The 17,323-nt window shown below is 44.6% G+C and overlaps 1 protein-coding gene across 7 annotated transcripts in view; it reads left to right on the top strand.

The window, feature by feature from the left end:
* LOC118393643 (neuron navigator 2-like) overlaps positions 1–17,323 on the top strand; it is a 137,084-nt gene that overhangs the window by 116,100 nt on the left and 3,661 nt on the right. For all 7 annotated transcript variants that reach the window (XM_052461950.1, XM_052461945.1, XM_052461946.1 and 4 more), the window contains 12 exons: positions 2,556–2,639; positions 2,812–2,935; positions 6,337–6,521; positions 12,014–12,186; positions 12,304–12,457; positions 12,561–12,738; positions 12,924–13,114; positions 15,647–15,824; positions 15,960–16,195; positions 16,458–16,612; positions 16,700–16,771; positions 17,005–17,201. In XM_052461950.1, the coding sequence (XP_052317910.1) occupies positions 2,556–2,639; positions 2,812–2,935; positions 6,337–6,521; positions 12,014–12,186; positions 12,304–12,457; positions 12,561–12,738; positions 12,924–13,114; positions 15,647–15,824; positions 15,960–16,195; positions 16,458–16,612; positions 16,700–16,771; positions 17,005–17,201 (1,927 nt within the window). The remainder of the gene's footprint in view (positions 1–2,555; positions 2,640–2,811; positions 2,936–6,336; positions 6,522–12,013; positions 12,187–12,303; positions 12,458–12,560; positions 12,739–12,923; positions 13,115–15,646; positions 15,825–15,959; positions 16,196–16,457; positions 16,613–16,699; positions 16,772–17,004; positions 17,202–17,323) is intronic.

The following is a 17,323-nucleotide window of genomic DNA, read 5'->3' as shown; positions in this document are numbered from 1 at the left end:
TAATCTCCCTCGATCTGGGGCTCCACGCAAGATCTCACCCCGTGGGGTCAAAATGATCACAAGAACGGGGAGCAAAAATTCCAGAACCACACGGGGGGACCTAGTGAATGACCTGCAGAGAGCTGGGACCAAAGTAACAAAGCCTACCATCAGTAACACACTACGCCGCGAGGGGCTCAAATCCTGCAGTGCCAGACATGTCCCCCTGCTTAAGCCAGTACATGTCCAAGCCCGTCTGAAGTTTGCTGGAGAGCATTTGGATGATCCAGAAGAAGATTGGGAGAATGTCGTATGGTCAGATGAAACCAAAATATAACTTTTTGGGAAAACTCAACTCGTCGTGTTTGGAAAACAAAGAATGCTGAGTTGCATCCAAAGAACACCATACCTACTGTGAAGCATGGGGGTGGAAACATCATGCTTTGGGGCTGTTTTTCTGCAAAGGGACCAGGACGACTGATCCGTGTTAAGGAAAGAATGAATGGGGCCATGTATCGTGATATTTTGAGTGAAAACATCCTTCCATCAGCAAGTGCATTGAAGATGAAACGTTGCTGGGTCTTTCAGCATGACAATGATCCCAAACACACCGCCCGGGCAACGAAGGAGTGGCTTCGTAAGAAGCATTTCAAGGTCCTGGAGTGGCCTTGCCAGTCTCCAGATCTCAACCCCATAGAAAATCTTTGGGGGGAGTTGAAAGTCCGTGTTGCCCAGCAACAGCCCCAAAACATCACTGCTCTAGAGGAGATCTGCATGGAGGAATGGGCCAAAATACCAGCAACAGTGTGTGAAAACCTTGTGTAGACTTACAGAAAACGTTTGACCTCTGTCATTGCCAACAAAGGGTATATAACAAAGTATTGAGAAACTTTTGTTATTGACCAAATACTTATTTTACACCATAATTTGCAAATAAATTCATTAAAAATCCTACAATGTGATTTTCTGGATTTTTTTTCTCATTTTGTCTCTCATAGTTGAAGTGTACCTATGATAAAAATGACAGGCCTCTCTCATCTTTTTAAGTGGGAGAACTTGCACAATTGGTGGCTGACAAAATACTTTTTTGCCCCACTGTAGGCCACAACAGGTGTGTTCGTGCCTCCCTGAATGTTCAGTGGTGTACATACGTTTTTATTGACCAGCGTGTAGTGCAGGGGTTAACTACACAGAGCATCCTAGACAGAGGAGATTAAACGTTCTTAGGTGATGAAGGTCTTCACACAGTGGTCTACAATTATAATTTTTTCCGGATGGGGGGAGTGATGTCATGTTTGGGTTTCAGGCGAGGCCGTTGTGGCTGTTTTAACCGTCAGCACACGTTCAATGAGAGCTTTTCTCACACTGCTCAAAGCCAGTCTTGTCATCTATGTTTAGCTGCAATATCTCAACTCGTGGTTGTTCAAGGTCTCCGGGTCTACTTTGTCTCTCCTTTTTATCACAATTGGGAGGAGTCTATCGTCACCCAGATACCACTTCTCACTGTCTCCACACTGTCTCTCCGTCCCTCGCATTCCCCTTCAACCCTCTATGCACTCTCTCTCTCTCACCCACCCAGACACTCTGTCCTAGTTCTTAGACACGGGAGAGAATAGACACGGTTCGTGTGTCGGGGGAGAAGAGGTACTAAACAGCCACAGAGTCAGTGCTGTAGCTTTAGCATTGTTAGCATCCAGCCTCCCTGGCCATGGCGTCCAGCAGGCCATACCCCAGAGCGGGCACAGAGGGCATCTGGCTCCCCCTGAACCACTACCCTTCCAGGAGGAGAAGCCATCCGGCACCGCCACTCAGAGGGGACCTGGGAGACCCTGTCAACCAAAGCTCTGGTGTGGACACATCTATTAGAGAGGTGTGAGAGGATTTAAGCCCGGATTTAGAGGATTTCTGGCTACCGCTTTTTGAGACATTTTGAAGTTGTGCGACTGACAAGAGTTGGTTATTATGATATGTAGCATTTGCTGTTTTTCGTTGTTTTTTTGTTGCTTTTGACTTCTAGTCTTTAACTGGAATGCAGGCTAATCAGTGCACCGAATAAGCTGTTGGTTTTGAGATGTTGTAACTGTTGTTATTCGGTAACTTGGCTTGGATTCCTGGCAGTTGCTTGTGTCTTATCGGCTACTAGCTCTGTCCTTGAAGCAGGTAATCTGGGAATGCAGCTACTGTTGCGCTCATCACTCTCATGCTTTGACAGTAACCGCTTCTGAAGGATCTTTGGCCATCCAATCTAAGTTGAACTATAATATGACCTCTTTGAACCTGTGAGTAGAATTATAAACTGGGTGGGTCGAGCCCTGAATGCTGATTGGCTGACAGCCGTGATTTATCAGACCGTATACCACGGGTATGACAAAACATGCTCTAATTACGTTTGGTAGCCAGTTTATAATAGCAATAAGGCACCTCGGGGGTTTGTGATATATGGTCCATATTAACCACGGCTGTGTTCAGCCTAACAGCCCTTAGCTGTGGTATATTGGCCATATACCACACCTCCTCTGGCCTTATTTCTTAAGTATAGTTTGACATATTCTAACCTGTGTTATTTCCCTGTGCAGGCTCACCTGGTGGCAGCATTTGAACAGAGCCTGGGTAACATGACCATCAGACTGAAGAGTCTCACTATGACCGCTGAGCACAAGGTGAGGCATGTCATTGCATAGCATGACATCATTTAAGGCAGAATTGAATTATGTTCATCTCGGGCCAAAGGAAAACCCAAAAATATAAAAATGTGATCATGTATATGAATTTTAGACACATGACTGTTAGTTGCATGTTGTTGTAATGTTCTAAATGTGTTTTGCCCTGCAGGACTGTGAGCTGAACGAGCTGAGGAAGAACATTGAGCTGCTGAAGAAACAAAACAACGTGGCCCAGGCCGCCATCAACGGAGTCATCAACACACCTGAGTTCACCTGCAAACAGAACAGGACAGGTAAGGAGAACCTGAACCACAACCATAGCAATAACACCAACAACCTCTCACAGTACATTAATGGTAGAGTAGACTCAGATAAATGATGTTTCCACGAGCAGCACCACGATCCACCTTATATACAGAAAGGTATGTGAACGCCTCTTCAAATGAGTAAATTCGGATATTTCAGCCACTCCCGTTTCTGACAGTTGTATAAAATCGAGCACACCGCCATGCAATCTCCATAGACAAACACTGTCAGTAGAATGGCCTGTACTGAAGTGCTCAGTGACTTTCAACGTGACACCGTCATAGGATGCCACTTTTCCAACAAGTCAGTTCGTCAAATTTTTGCCCCGCTTAGAGCTGCCCTGATCAACTGTAAGTGCTGTTATTATGAAGTGGAAACATCTAGGAGCAGCAACGGCTCAACAGCGAAGTGGTAGACCACACAAGCTCACAGTGCTGATGCGAGTAAAAATCGTCTGTCCACCGTTGCAACACTCACTACTGAGTTCCAAACTGCCTCTGGAAGCAACATCAGCACAATAACTGTTTGTCGGGAGCTTCATGAAATGGGTTTCCATGGCCGAGCAGCCACACACAAGGCTAAGATCATCATGCGCAATGCCAAGCGTCGGCTGGAGTGGTGTAAAGCTCGCCGCCATTGGACTCTGGAGCAGTGGAAACGCGCTCTCTGGAGTGATGAATCACACTTCATCATCTGACAGTCCGACGGGACGGATCTGGGTTTGGCGGACGCTACCTGCCCCAATGCATAGTACCAACTGTAAAGTTTGGTGGAGGAGGAATAATGGTCTGGGGCTGTTTTTTGTGGTTCGGGCTAGGCCCCTTTGTAGCAACAATTTGGGGAAGGCCCTTTCCTGCTGTAGCATTACAATGCCCCCGTACACAAAGCTAGGTCCATACAGAAATGGTTTGTCGAGATCTGGCCTGCACAGAGCCCTGACATCAACCCCATCGAACACCTTTGGGATGAATTGGAACGCTAACTGCGAGCCAGGCCTAACATCAGTGCCTGACCTCACTAACGCTCGTGGCTGAATCGAAGCAAGTCCCCGCAGCAATGTTCCAAAATCTAGTGGAAAGCCTTCCCAGAAGAATGTAGGCTGTTATAGCAGCAAAGGGTGGACCAACTCCATATTCATTTTCATGAATTTGGAATGAGATGTTTGACGAGCATGAGATGAGATGTTCCACATGCTTTTGGCCATGTTGTGTATTATGATGAGCGAAATGCAAGACTTCTACAGGACCAAGACAGCAGAGAAGTTAAGCCTGGCATTTCAAAGCTCTTAGGTGTAGCGAGAATTTACCCACTATGCCAGGTGTAAACTACATTCAGCCGCGGGCTGATTTTTTTCTTGAGCGGATGGTCAGTTGGCCGGAACATAATTACAAATAATTTGTAGATTGCAAATTGACCGCAAGAAGCGAAAACATATAATATTTGAGTAAAACAGAATATTTTCAAGCTTACATTTGTATACGATCACAGATACAGTGCATTTGGAAAGTATTCAGACCCTTTGACTTTTTCCTTGTCAATCTACACACAATACCCCATAATGACAAAGCAAACACTGTTTTTTATACATTTTTGCAGATGTATTCCTACTTAAAGACGAATCTATGGCCCCCAATTGGCGTAGTAGTCGGTGAGCCGAAGAAGTCATGCTACCATTTAGCTATAGTAGCTTTTTGATAGGAGGTGCGGACTCAGCCTGCCTTCATAGTCACAAGATAGTCACCCTTGTTAGAGCACATAAGTTATTACAAATAAAAAGCTGAAATATCACATTTACATACAATTCAGACCCTTTACTCAGTACTTTGTTGAAGCACCTTTTGCAGCGATTACAGCCTCGAGTGTGACACTATAAGCTTGGCACACATGTATTTGGGGAGTTTCTCCCATTCTTCTCTGCAGATTCTCTCAAGCTCTGTCAGGTCGGATGGGGAGTGTCGCTGCACAGCTATTTTCAGGTCTCTCCAGAGATTTTAGATCGGGTTCAAGACCAGGGTCTAGCTGGGCCACTCGAGGACATTCAGACACTTGTCCTGAAGCCACTCCTGCGTTGTCTTGGCTGTGTGCTTATGGTCGTTGTCCTGTTGCAAGGTGAACCCACTGCCCAGTCTGAGGTCCTGAGCGCTCTGGAGCAGGTTTTCATCAAGGATCTCTCTGTACTATGCTTTATTCATCTTTTCTTTGATCCTGACTTGTCTCCCAGTCCCTGCTGCTGAAAAACATCCCCACAGCTTAATGCTGCAACCACCATGCTTCACCGTAGGGATGGTGCCAGGTTTCCTCCAGACGTGATGCTTGGCATTCAGGCCAAAGAGTTCAATCTTGGTTTCATCAGATCAGAGAATCTTGTTTCTCATGGTCTGAGTCTTTAGGTGCCTTTTGGCAAACTCCAAGCGTGCTGTCATGTGCCTTTTACTGAGGAGTGGGTCCCGTCTGGCCACTCTACCATAAAGGCCTGATTGGTGGAGTGCTGCAGAGATGGTTGTCCTTCTGGAAGGTTCTCCTATCTCCACAGAGGAACTCTGGAGCTCTGTCAGAGTGACCATCAGGTTCTTGGTCAACTCCCTGATCAAGGCCCTTCTCCACCAATTGTTCAGTTTGGCCGGGCGGCCAGCCTTTCCAAATCATGTCCAATCAATTAAATTGACAACTGGTGGACTCCAATCAAGTTGTTGAAACATCTCAAGGATGATCCATGTAAACAGGATGCACCTTAGCTCAACTTCGAGTCTCATAGCCAAAGGTCTGAATACTTATGTAAATAAAGTATCCGTTTTTTAATTTGAATACATTTGCAAAAATGTCTAAACCTGTTTCGCTTTGTCATTATGGGTTATTGTGTGTAGATCGAGGAGGAAAAATATTTATTTAATCCATTTTAGAATTAGGCTGTAACGTAATAAAATGTGGGAAAAGTAAAGGGGTCTGAATACTTTCCGAATGTGCTGTATCTGTCTATCATACACGGGAATACTTTAGAACAGATTTCCAAAATGAAAATCACTTGGAGATGATTTTCTGCTACTGTATTTTTACAGTCTTTTATGTCCCAAACTTGCTCAGAAAACTTGGGGGCCCAAATAAAATCCACCGCGCCCCAACCCTGCACTATGCTCTTTATTTTATGCATCTACATCATATCACTGACTCTACCTTGAAGCTTACACCTGGCAAGGGAAAAGTGAACCTATAGACTTCCCCCAATGCTGTGATACTGTATTCTTTCCGAGTCTTTCAAACAAGTCTCTCTCTCTCTCTCTCTCTCTCTCTCTCTCTCTCTCTCTCTCTCTCTCTCTCTCTCTCTCTCTCTCTCTCTCTCTCTCTCTCTCTCTCTCTCTAAACCTCCTCCCTCTCCTTCCCTCTTTCTCAGGTTCTTTCTCAGGTGGTGGTGGTAGTAATGGCAGCTCCCTGCAGCAGCAGCAGCCAGACCTACGGATGAGGAGACAGCACTCGTCAGACAGCGTCAGCAGCATTGCCAGTGCAACCAGCCACTCCAGTGTGGGATCCAACATGGACGCCGACGCTAAGAACAAGAAGAAGAACAAGAAGAACTGGGTATGTGCTTTCATAGACATGCACAAGTGCACACTCACACATGCACATTACACACACACGCGCACACGCACACAGACACACACACGGGAACTGAGTATGATCGTGATCACTCACTAACAAACAACACACACAAACATATCTTACTCCAAATGACATCTAACAACTTGTTTTGTCTCTCGATATATGTGTTTGTAAATCACACTCTGGGGTCTCTTTCTCAGGCATCTTGCACAGGGGCCAAGGGGATTGCAATGCAATTAGCTTTCCTTATAGACTCAGTTACTGTTAAAAAAAAGTGTGTACTGTATAGGGAATAGTGTGTAATTTGGTATGTTACCTAGATCTACAATTGTAGAGGTTTTGTGAAATAGAGAAACGCAGAACACTTTCAAATATTTTCAATTTCCTGTCGATACAGGAAGTTAACGCTGTTCCATTTCTTGTTGTGTTCCCTCTTGCTCCTTGTTGCTGACAGATCGTGTCTTGCACAGGAGGACAGTTTGAAGATGATGATGTATGCATCCTATTTGTGTTTAGGTTACTATAGATGCTTTTAGGCTGCGTGCCTTTATGTTGATATCTGTAGGCAACAAAATAGTGATCAACCTGAAAGCTTTCGTGTCAAGTATTTGTATGTGTACCGCTTCAAAGATGCTAGATGGAAACAGCTACGCTTGAGACTCTAAATATACTATTAGACTCTGTTTCGTTGCCTACATTAACAGTGTCTTGAGAAGCTGATTGTTGCTGTGAGAGCTGCTTTCATACCCGGTGTGTCACTGCTGTAGTGTCTGTAGCAAATCTATCTCCTAGTCGATCCTCCAGACTTGGGATCAATTCCAGTAACATTTCAGAAATTGTATTACATACCAATAGAGGAATTTGGTTTCCAACAGGATTTGAAATGGAATTGAGCCCCACTCTTATTTGCTTCATGGTATTGGCTGCTATTGAACCTGTCTAGACCCTAGTGATTTGTGTTCCTATCCTCTTTTCCCATAGATGCAATAACATTGAAGTGACCCTGTGTAAAGCTGGCTTTAGCTTTGAATTTCTATATTTGTAGCTCTATATATTTATCATAGAATACTCCTGTCCCAATCCCAATCCACTTTGTGTAGACGGGTGTACTGTCTATATTAGAGGTCGACCGATTATGATTTTTCAGCTCCGATACCGATTTATTGGAGGACCAAAAAAGCCAATACCGATCAATCGGCCTATTTTTATTTATTAATTTATTTGTAATAATGACAATTACAACAATACTGAATGAACACTTATTTTAACTTAATATAATACATCAATAAAATCAATTTAGCCTCAAATAAAATCATGAAAAATTTTCAATTTGGTTTAAATAATGCAAAAACAAAGTGTTGGAGAGGAAAGTAAAAGTGCCATGTAAGAAAGCTAACGTTTAAGTTCCTTGCTCAGAACATGAGAACATATGAAAGCTGGTGGTTCCTTTTAACAGGAGTCTTCAATATTCCCAGGTAAGAAGTTTTAGATTGTAGTTATTATAGGAATTATAGGACTATTTCTCTCTATACCATTTGTATTTCATATACCTTTGACTATTGGATGTTCTTATAGGCACTTTAGTACTGCCAGTGTAACAGTATACAGTGGGGAGAACAAGTATTTGATACACTGCCATTTTGCCGGTTTTCCTACTTACCAAGCATGTAGAGAGAGGTCTGTAATTTTTATCATAGGTACACTTCAACTGTGAGAGACGGAATCTAAAATCCAGAAGAAGAAAAAAATGTAAAGTAATGAATTAGTGTTTTATTGCATGACATAAGTATTTGATCACCTACCAACCAGTAAGAATTCCGGCTCTCACAGACCTGTTAGTTTTTCTTTAAGAATCCCTCCTGTTCTCCACTCATTACCTGTATTAACTGCACCTGTTTGAAATCGTTACCTGTATAAAAGACACCTGTCCACACACTCAATCAAACAGACTCCAACCTCTCCACAATGGCCAAGACCAGAGAGCTGTGTAAGGACATCAGGGCTAAAATTGTAGACCTGCACAAGGCTGGGATGGGCTACAGGACAATAGGCAAGCAGCTTGGTGAGAAGGCAACAATTGTTGGCACAATTATTAGAAAATGGAAGAAGTTCAAGGTGATTGACTCTCATACTCGGTCTGGGGCTCCATGCAAGATCTCACCTCGTGGGGCATCAATGATCATGAGGAAGGTGAGGGATCAGCCCAGAACTACACGGCAGGACCTGGTCAATGACCTGAAGAGAGCTGGGACCACAGTCTCAAAGAAAACCATTAGTAACACACTACGCCGTCATGGATTAAAATCCTGCAGCGCACGCAAGCCAGCGCATGTCCAGGCCCGTCTGAAGTTTGCCAATGACCATCTGGATGATCCAGAGGAGGAATGGGAGAAGGTCATGTGGTCTGATGAGACAAAAATAGAGCTTTTTAGTCTGAACTCCACTCGCCGTGTTTGGAGGAAGAAGAAGAATGAATACAACCCCCAAGAACACCATCCCAACCGTGAAGCATGGAGGTGGAAACATCATTCTTTGGGGATGCTTTTCTGCAAAGGGGACAGGACGACTACACCGTATTGAGGGGAGGATGGATGGGGACATGTATCGCGAGATCTTGGCCAACAACCTCCTTCCTTCAGTAAGAGCATTGAAGATGGGTCGTGGCTGGGTCTTCCAGCATGACAACGACCCGAAACACACAGCCAGGGCAACTAAGCAGTGGCTCCGTAAGAAGCATCTCAATGTCCTCCGTAAGAAGCATCTCAAGGTCCTGGAGTTGCCTAGCCAGTCTCCAGACCTGAACCCAATAGAAAATCTTTGGAGGGAGCTGAAAGTCCGTATTGCCCAGCGACAGACCCGAAACCTGAAGGATCTGAAGAAGGTCTGTATGGAGGAGTGGGCCAAAATCCCTGCTGCAGTGTGTGCAAACCTGGTCAAGAACTACAGGAAAAGTATGATCTCTGTAATTGCAAACAAAGTTTTCTGTACCAAATATTATGTTCTGCTTTTCTGATGTATCAAATACTTATGTCATGCAATAAAATGCAAATGAATTACTTTAAAATCATACAATGTGATTTTTCTGGATTTTTGTTTTAGATTCCGTCTCTCACAGTTGAAGTGTACCTATGATAAAAAATGACAGACCTCTACATGCTCTGTAAGTAGGGAAAACCTGCAAAATCGGCAGCGTATCAAATACTGTAGCTTCCGTCCCTCTCATCTCTCCTCCCTGGGCTCGAACCAGGAACACGACGACAACAGCCACCCTCGAAGCCGCATTACCCATGCAGAACAAAGGAAATGACCACAGGCTCAGAGCGAGTGACGTTTGAAACGCTATTAGCGCACGCTAACTAGCTAGCCATTTCACATTGGTTACACCAGCCTCATCTCGGGAGTTGATAGGCTTGAAGTCATAAACAGAGCAATGCTTGACACACAACAAAGAGCTGTTGGCAAAATGCACGAAAGTGCTGTTTGAATGAATGTTTATGCGCCTGCTTCTGCCTACCTCCGCTCAGTCAGATACTTAGATACTTGTATGCTCAGTCAAATTGTATGCAACTCAGGACGCGCTAGATTATATCTAGTAATATCATCAACCATGTGTAGTTAACTAGTGATTATGATTGATTGATTGTTTTTATAAGATAAGTTTAATGCTAGCTAGCAACTTACCTTGGCTTACTGCATTTGCGTAAGAGGCAGTCTCCTTGTGGAGTGCACAAGGATGAGTTAACTGTAAGGTCGCAAGATTGGATCCCCCGACCTGACAAGGTGAAAATCTGTTGTTCTGCCCCTGAACGAGGCAGTTAACCCACCGTTCCTAGGCCGTCATTGAAAATAAGAATGTGTTCTTAACTGACTTGCCTAGTTAAATAAAAATTAAATAAAGGTGTAAAAAAAAAAAAATCTGTGTCCAAAAATACAGATTTCCGATTATTATGAAAACTTGAAATCGGCCCTAATTAATCGGCCATTCCGATTAATCGGTCGAACTCTAGTCCATATGCAGTTTCAACAAGCAAAAGTAACGTGACATGGTTAAGATCTAGTGAAAATAAGCTATTCTCAGAGAGCCCATGGTTCTCACGTGCTTTTTGCACAGAAAATAGGCGGGTCCCCTGATAATTTGCTGATTGGATAAACCATATGTGGTAGGGTGTAGTATGTAGGGTGTATGTGGGCTGTCTGTGAAGTATCATGGTAAGAAGGGTAGTGGACCGTACATGAGCCTCCTATTAGAAGGACATTAGTCTGCACCAGTGTGGGTTGAAGCAAATGGATTTGGTATCTTATGGTGTCGAATGGTTGTATTCCTATTCGAGTGCATACATTCTATTTTAATTGCCTTCCATTCTGTACCCTGTTCAGAGATTCTAATGGTACACGTTCTAGAAGTGTAGATTGCGCTCCCGATTCCTAAGATTGGACTTTTGACATTCCTTAGAGCATTTACCACAGTACACTTTCTGTAGCCTCCACTGAACGCTGGCTGTCCCTACCACTAACACGCTCACACACTCCCCACTGAACCTCTGCTGTTTTGTGTGTCTCTCTCTCTCTCTCTCTGTCTTCCTCTGTGCTATCGCTTCATATGGCAGGTCTATGAGGTAAGAGTGGATAAAAAAAAAAAATTAAAAACGAAAGGCAGCTTAACCTCAAGCTAACCTTAACCTAACCCCTGCACCACGTAGGTTACTAACCCAATCCCTCTCCTTCCTCTCCTGTCCTCAATCATCCCTCTGCTTTCTTCTCCAGTTGTGTTCTTTATCCTGATCCCTTTCCTGATGTGACTTTGAGTCTGCTCTGAAACAAAAACGGAATATCAGGCTCAATTGTAATGACGCCATTTCAGAGTAATCGCGTAGCAAACATACTATACCGCTTTGGCTGTACATTAAATACATGAAACGGGTGGTCTCCGCAACAGCCTTAGGTGCTATTTTCGAGTCCTATTCACTGCAGTGTAGCTAGTTCTCTCTACAGTCTACAGTGCATTATACAGTTATACACACACAGTAGGTGAGGTTAGTGGACTGGATGTCTGTAACACAACACACACACACACACACACACACACACACACACACACACACACACACACACACACACACACACACACACACACACGGAATATCAGGCTGATGTAGGGTGTATGTGGTTACACAATAACTACCTGACAGTAATCACCTAACACTCATTCATTTGTGTTTAGAGCATAAGCTCAAGTCACGGCCTCCCTACAGCACTAGTCCTTCCCCTTCGCTTCTCCTTCCCTTCTCTCTTTTCTTGATCTACTTCTCACTTGCTCAGGCACTCCCCTCACAGCTGCCTTCCGCCGCTTTCCTCCTGCTTTCCCTTGTCTGTCTTGGGAGTGTATCCTCACTCTTCTCTCTCTCTCTCTCTCTCTCTCACACACACATACACTCACCCTCCACTCCTCTCTGTCTCTCTCCCGCCTGCAGTTGCGGAGCTCCTTCAAACAGGCGTTCAGTAAGAAGAAGTCTCCCAAGTCTGCCTCGTCCCACTCTGACATAGAGGAGATGACGGACTCCTCCCTCCCCTCCTCCCCCAAACTCGCCCACAATGGATCCACAACCTCCAGCCACATGCTCAGGAACTCACAGTCCAACTCACTGTACGTATACGGTGTGGTGTTTGTGTATGTGTGAGTGCGAGCGTATGTGTGCTCGTGTCTGTGTGTGAGAGAGAGAGAAAATGTACAAGTTATATCAATGAATCAATCTGTGTGTAGGCTGTCGGACTGTCTGGACGGTGAGGCAGAGACAGTGATGCAGCTCCGCAGCGAGCTCAGGGAGAAGGAGATGAAGCTGACAGACATCCGCCTTGAGGCTCTCAGCTCGGCCCATCAACTGGACCAGCTCAGAGAGGCCATGAACCACATGCAGGTAACACATCCACACACGGTGAAACGTACGCGCATGCACACACACACACGCACACTGTTTTGTGGACCGACTGTTGCTATGTCTTTTGGGTGTTTTCTCTCAGGGGGAGATAGAGAAACTGAAGGCAGAGAATGACCGTCTGAAGCTGGAGAGTACGGGGAGCAGCAGAGCCCCCTCCCAGGCCTCCATTTCCTCCTCGCCCCCTCACCATACACACACCCCTACACCAGGGCCTAGTCTGTGCCAGCACAGCATCAACCTCACCGAGTCCACCAGCCTGGGTGAGAACGGCATGTTTTGATGTGGTATCTGTACAGTTGAGTAAATGTGTGAGCATGTGTTTTAAGTGTGTGTACTTCTGTATTTGTGTTTGAGTGTGATTGCCTTTGAGAGTATGTTTGCCTGATTGTGTGTTTGGGTGAAATGGGTGTATGTATGAGTCTGACTCTTCTCTCTCTCCTCTCAGACATGTTGTTGGATGATACAGTGGGAGATGGAGTGATGAGGAAAGAGGGACGACATGTGAAGATAGTGGTCAGTCTGGATGAGTACCTCTCCCAGGAGGCCAGGGCTCGCCACTTCCTGATTGGCTGTATCGGTGTGAGTGGTAAAACCAAGTGGGACATCTTGGACGGGGTGGTCCGCCGCCTCTTCAAGGTAAAAACCCTGGAATTGTTGACTTCATTTATGACAAGGCTTCATTACGAAGGTGACTGTAAAAACGGTTCAATCTCTGTGGATTGACGAGGAATTGAAAAATGGTATGGTTGAGGGGGGTGAGGCAAAAGGAATGGCAAATAAGTCTGGCTACACAACCGATCGGCAAATTGCAAATTGAAAAATCGTGTGACTAAACTGGATAAAAAGAAGAAGAAACTACACTATGAAACAAAGAATGATAGTAACAAGCTTTGGAGCACCTTAAAGGACATTTTGGGGGGGAAAGCAAACACGGCTCCATCATTAATTGAATCAGATGGCAATATCAGTTGGTTTTGTAATGAATGAGCCAACTACTTTAATGATTTTTTCATTGGCAAGATTAGCAAACTTAGGCATGACATGCCAGCAACAAACGCTTACACTACACATCAATATATATCTGACCAAATTTTGAAAGACAAGAATTGTAATTTTGAATTCCGTAAAGTGAGTGTAGAAGAGTTTAAAAAATAGTATTTTCTTTCAACAATGACAAGCCACCAGGGTCTGACAACTTCGATGGAAAATTACTGAGGATATTACTGAGGATAATAGCGGACGACATTGCCACTCCTATTTGCCATATTTTCAAATTAAGCCTACTAGAATGTTTGTCCCCAGACCTGGAGGGAATCAAAATTCATTCCGCTACCTAAGAATAGTAAAGCCCCCTTCCAGTCTGAATCATAACCGGCCGTGATTTGGAGTCCCACAGGGCCGCACAATTGGCCCAGCGTTGTCCGGGTTGGATTTTGTCCGGGGTAGGCCATCATTGTAAATAAGAATTTGTTCTTTAACTGACTTGCCTAGTTAAATAAAGGTTAAATAAAAAATAAAAAATACTGTCTCAAATAGCCGACCAATTAGCCTGTTACCAACCCCTAGTAAACTTCTGGAGAAAAAATGCTCTTTTCCAGTAAACAAATTGACAGCAAACTTTCAGCACAATTATAGGGAAGGGCATTCAACAAGCACAGCACTTACACAAATGATTGGCTGAGAGAAATTGTTGATAAAAAGATTAGGGGGGGCTATTTTGTTAGACTTCAGTGCGGCTTTTGACATTATCGATCATAGTCTGCTGCTGGAAGAACGTATGTGTTTTGGCTTTACACCCCCTGCTATATTGTGGATAAAGAGTTACCTGTCTAAAAGAACACAGAGGGTGTTCTTTAATGGAAGCCACTCCAACATAATCCAGGTAGAATCAGGAGTTCGCCAGGGCAGCTGTCTAGGCCCATTTACTTTTTTTCAATCTTTACTAACGACATGCCACTGGCTTTAAGTAAAGCCAGAGTGTCTATGTATGCGGATGACTCAACACTATACACGTCAGCTACTACAGCGACTGAAATGACTGCAGTTAGTTTCAGAGTGGCTAACAAGGAATAACTTAGTCCTAAATATTTCTACGGGCATTGTATTTGGGACAAATCATTCACTAAACCCTAAACCTCAGCTAAATCTTGTAATAAATAATGTGGAAATTTAACAAGTTGAGGCGACTAAACTGCTTGGAGTAACCCTGGATTGTAAACTGTCATGGTCAAAACGTGTTGATACAACAGTAACTAAGATGGCGAGAAGTCTGTCCATAATAAAGCGCTACTCTTACCTTAACAGCACTAACAACAGGGCAGGTCCTACAGGCCCTAGTTTTGTCGCTCCTGGACTACTGTTCAGTTGTGTGGTCAGGTGCCACAAAAAAAGGAAAATTGCAATTGGCTCAGAACAGGGCAGCACGGCTGGGCCCTTGGATGTACACAGGGAGCTAACATTATTAATATGCATGTCAATCTCTCCTGGGTCAAAGTGTAGGAAAGATTGACTTCATCACTACTTGTATTTATGAGAGGTATTGACATGTTGAATGCGCAGAGTTGTCTGTTTGTAATACTGGCGCACAACTCGGACACCCATGTATATCCCACAAGACATGCCACCAGAGGTCTCTTCACAGTCCCCAAGTCCAGAACAGACTATGGGAGGCGCACAGTACTACATAGAGCCATGACTACATGGAACTCTATTCCACATCAAGTAACTGCTGCAAGCAGTAAAATAGATTTTAAAAAACAATTACAAAAACACCGTATGGAACAGCGGGGATTGTGAAGCAACACAAACATAGGCACAGACACATGCATACACACACACACACACACACACACAATAACATACGCACTATACACACATGTACACATGGATTTTGTACTGTAGATATGTGGTAGTGGTAGAGTAGGGGCCTGAGGGCACACATTGTGTTGTGAAATCTGTGATTGTATTGTAATGTTTTCTAAAATTGTATAAACTGCCTTAATTTTGCTGGACCCCAGGAAGAGTAGCTGCTGCCAAGGGGATCAATAATTAAAACAAATACAAATTAATTTGATTTCTCTTTCCAATATCAAAATAAGTAATACAAAACAATTCATAGTAGAGTTGCATATCACCTAACCCTTGACCTTTGACCTTATGCTTCTGTAGGAGTACATCACCCATGTGGACCCAGTGAGCCAGCTGGGGCTGACCTGTGACAGTGTGGAGGGATACAACATCGGGGATGTGCATCGTCATAGCAACACCAGCACCGCTCACCCCCCCGAGCTGCTGCCCTGCGGCTACCTGGTTGGAGACAGCGACACCATCAACATCAGGCTCAAAGGTAAGGAGTTTGTGTGTTTCTCTAAATGTGTGTATCTCTCCCTACGACCTGGTGTGTATTGTGCATATGGGTTCTGTGTGTAAGCATTTCCCTCTCTCTCTCTCTCTCTCTCTCTCTCTCTCTCTCTCTCTCTAGGTGTGAGCAGTGAGAGTGTGGACTGCCTGGTGTTTGACACCCTGATCCCTAAGCCCATGCTGCAGCGCTACGTGTCTCTGCTGAGGGAGCACCGCCGTGTCATTCTCTCTGGCCCCAGCGGCACCGGTAAAACACACCTGGCTCATCGTCTGGCAAGACACCTGCTCCTGCAGGAGGGCCGACCCCTGACCCCTCATTCCGTCGTCACCTTTAACGTGGACCACAAATCTAGCAAGGTACGTAGCTATGCCGCTGAAGCACCTCACCAACTGGCGAGACGATACTTTGTGTGATGTGACAATTAATTTGCCTTCTTTCCCCCCTGTTATATTAGATATGTATCTTGGAGGCAGAACTTGAAAAAGTGTGTCTATGTTAAAGCAACTCAATAGGGTTTTTTTGTGCGTTGAAAAAAGACTTGGTGTGTAAACCTCTCTCTCTCTCTCTCTCTCTCTCTCTTCTCTCTTCTCTCTTCTCTCTTCTCTCTTCTCTCTCTAGGAATTGCGTCAGTACCTATCAGGCCTGGCTGAGCAGTGCAGCAGTGACAGGCCAGAGGCAGAGAGCCCTCTAGTGGTCATACTGGATAACCTGCACCATGTCTCCTCTCTGGGAGAAATCTTTAACGGAGTTTTCAACTGCAAGTACCAATGTTGGTGAGTACATGCACACGCACACGCACACAATTGTGTTTATTGTAAATGTGTACATTTTCTGTATGTGTGTGTTCTCTCTGTTCCCAGCCCCTACATCATCGGTACTATGAGCCAGGCCACATCCTCTGCCCCCAACCTACAACTCCACCATAACTTCAGGTAGGCCAACTCAACAGTTCAATAGTAATTGAAATGAAACAGTAAAATGTTTGAATTTGAAATGCACTTTGCATGATTCTTCACTAGGTGGCAGCAACAGACTGGGAGGCAATCCATTGCCCTCTCTCCATTCCTTCAGAATGGAAAGATGGAGTGTCTTCATTGGCTGTATTCATGAATGAGTACCTAACCTATTAACTCCTCCTCTCTCTCTTGTTTGCATATGTGACCAGGTGGGTGCTGTGTGCCAATCACTTGGAACCGGTGAAGGGCTTCCTTGGTCGCTATCTGAGGAGGAAGCTGATCGAGACGGAGATCGGCAGCCGCAAGCGTACCCTGGAGCTGGTAAAGATCATCGACTGGATCCCTCGTGTCTGGCACCACCTCAACCGCTTCCTAGAGGCACACAGCTCCTCTGACGTTACCATCGGTAGGTAGAAAACACAAGAACGTCATAAACCAGCTCTATGCCCCAATCCAAAATTAATGGAAAAAATAAGCACAGTAATTTTGAGATTTGTGGTTCTTATCTTTTCCATTCATTTGAGGTTT

Source organism: Oncorhynchus keta, chromosome 14 (genome assembly GCF_023373465.1).
Source record: "Oncorhynchus keta strain PuntledgeMale-10-30-2019 chromosome 14, Oket_V2, whole genome shotgun sequence".
NCBI lineage: Eukaryota > Metazoa > Chordata > Actinopteri > Salmoniformes > Salmonidae > Oncorhynchus > Oncorhynchus keta.
Note: the sequence above shows the minus strand (reverse complement) of the source record. Positions and strands in the feature narration are given on the sequence as shown.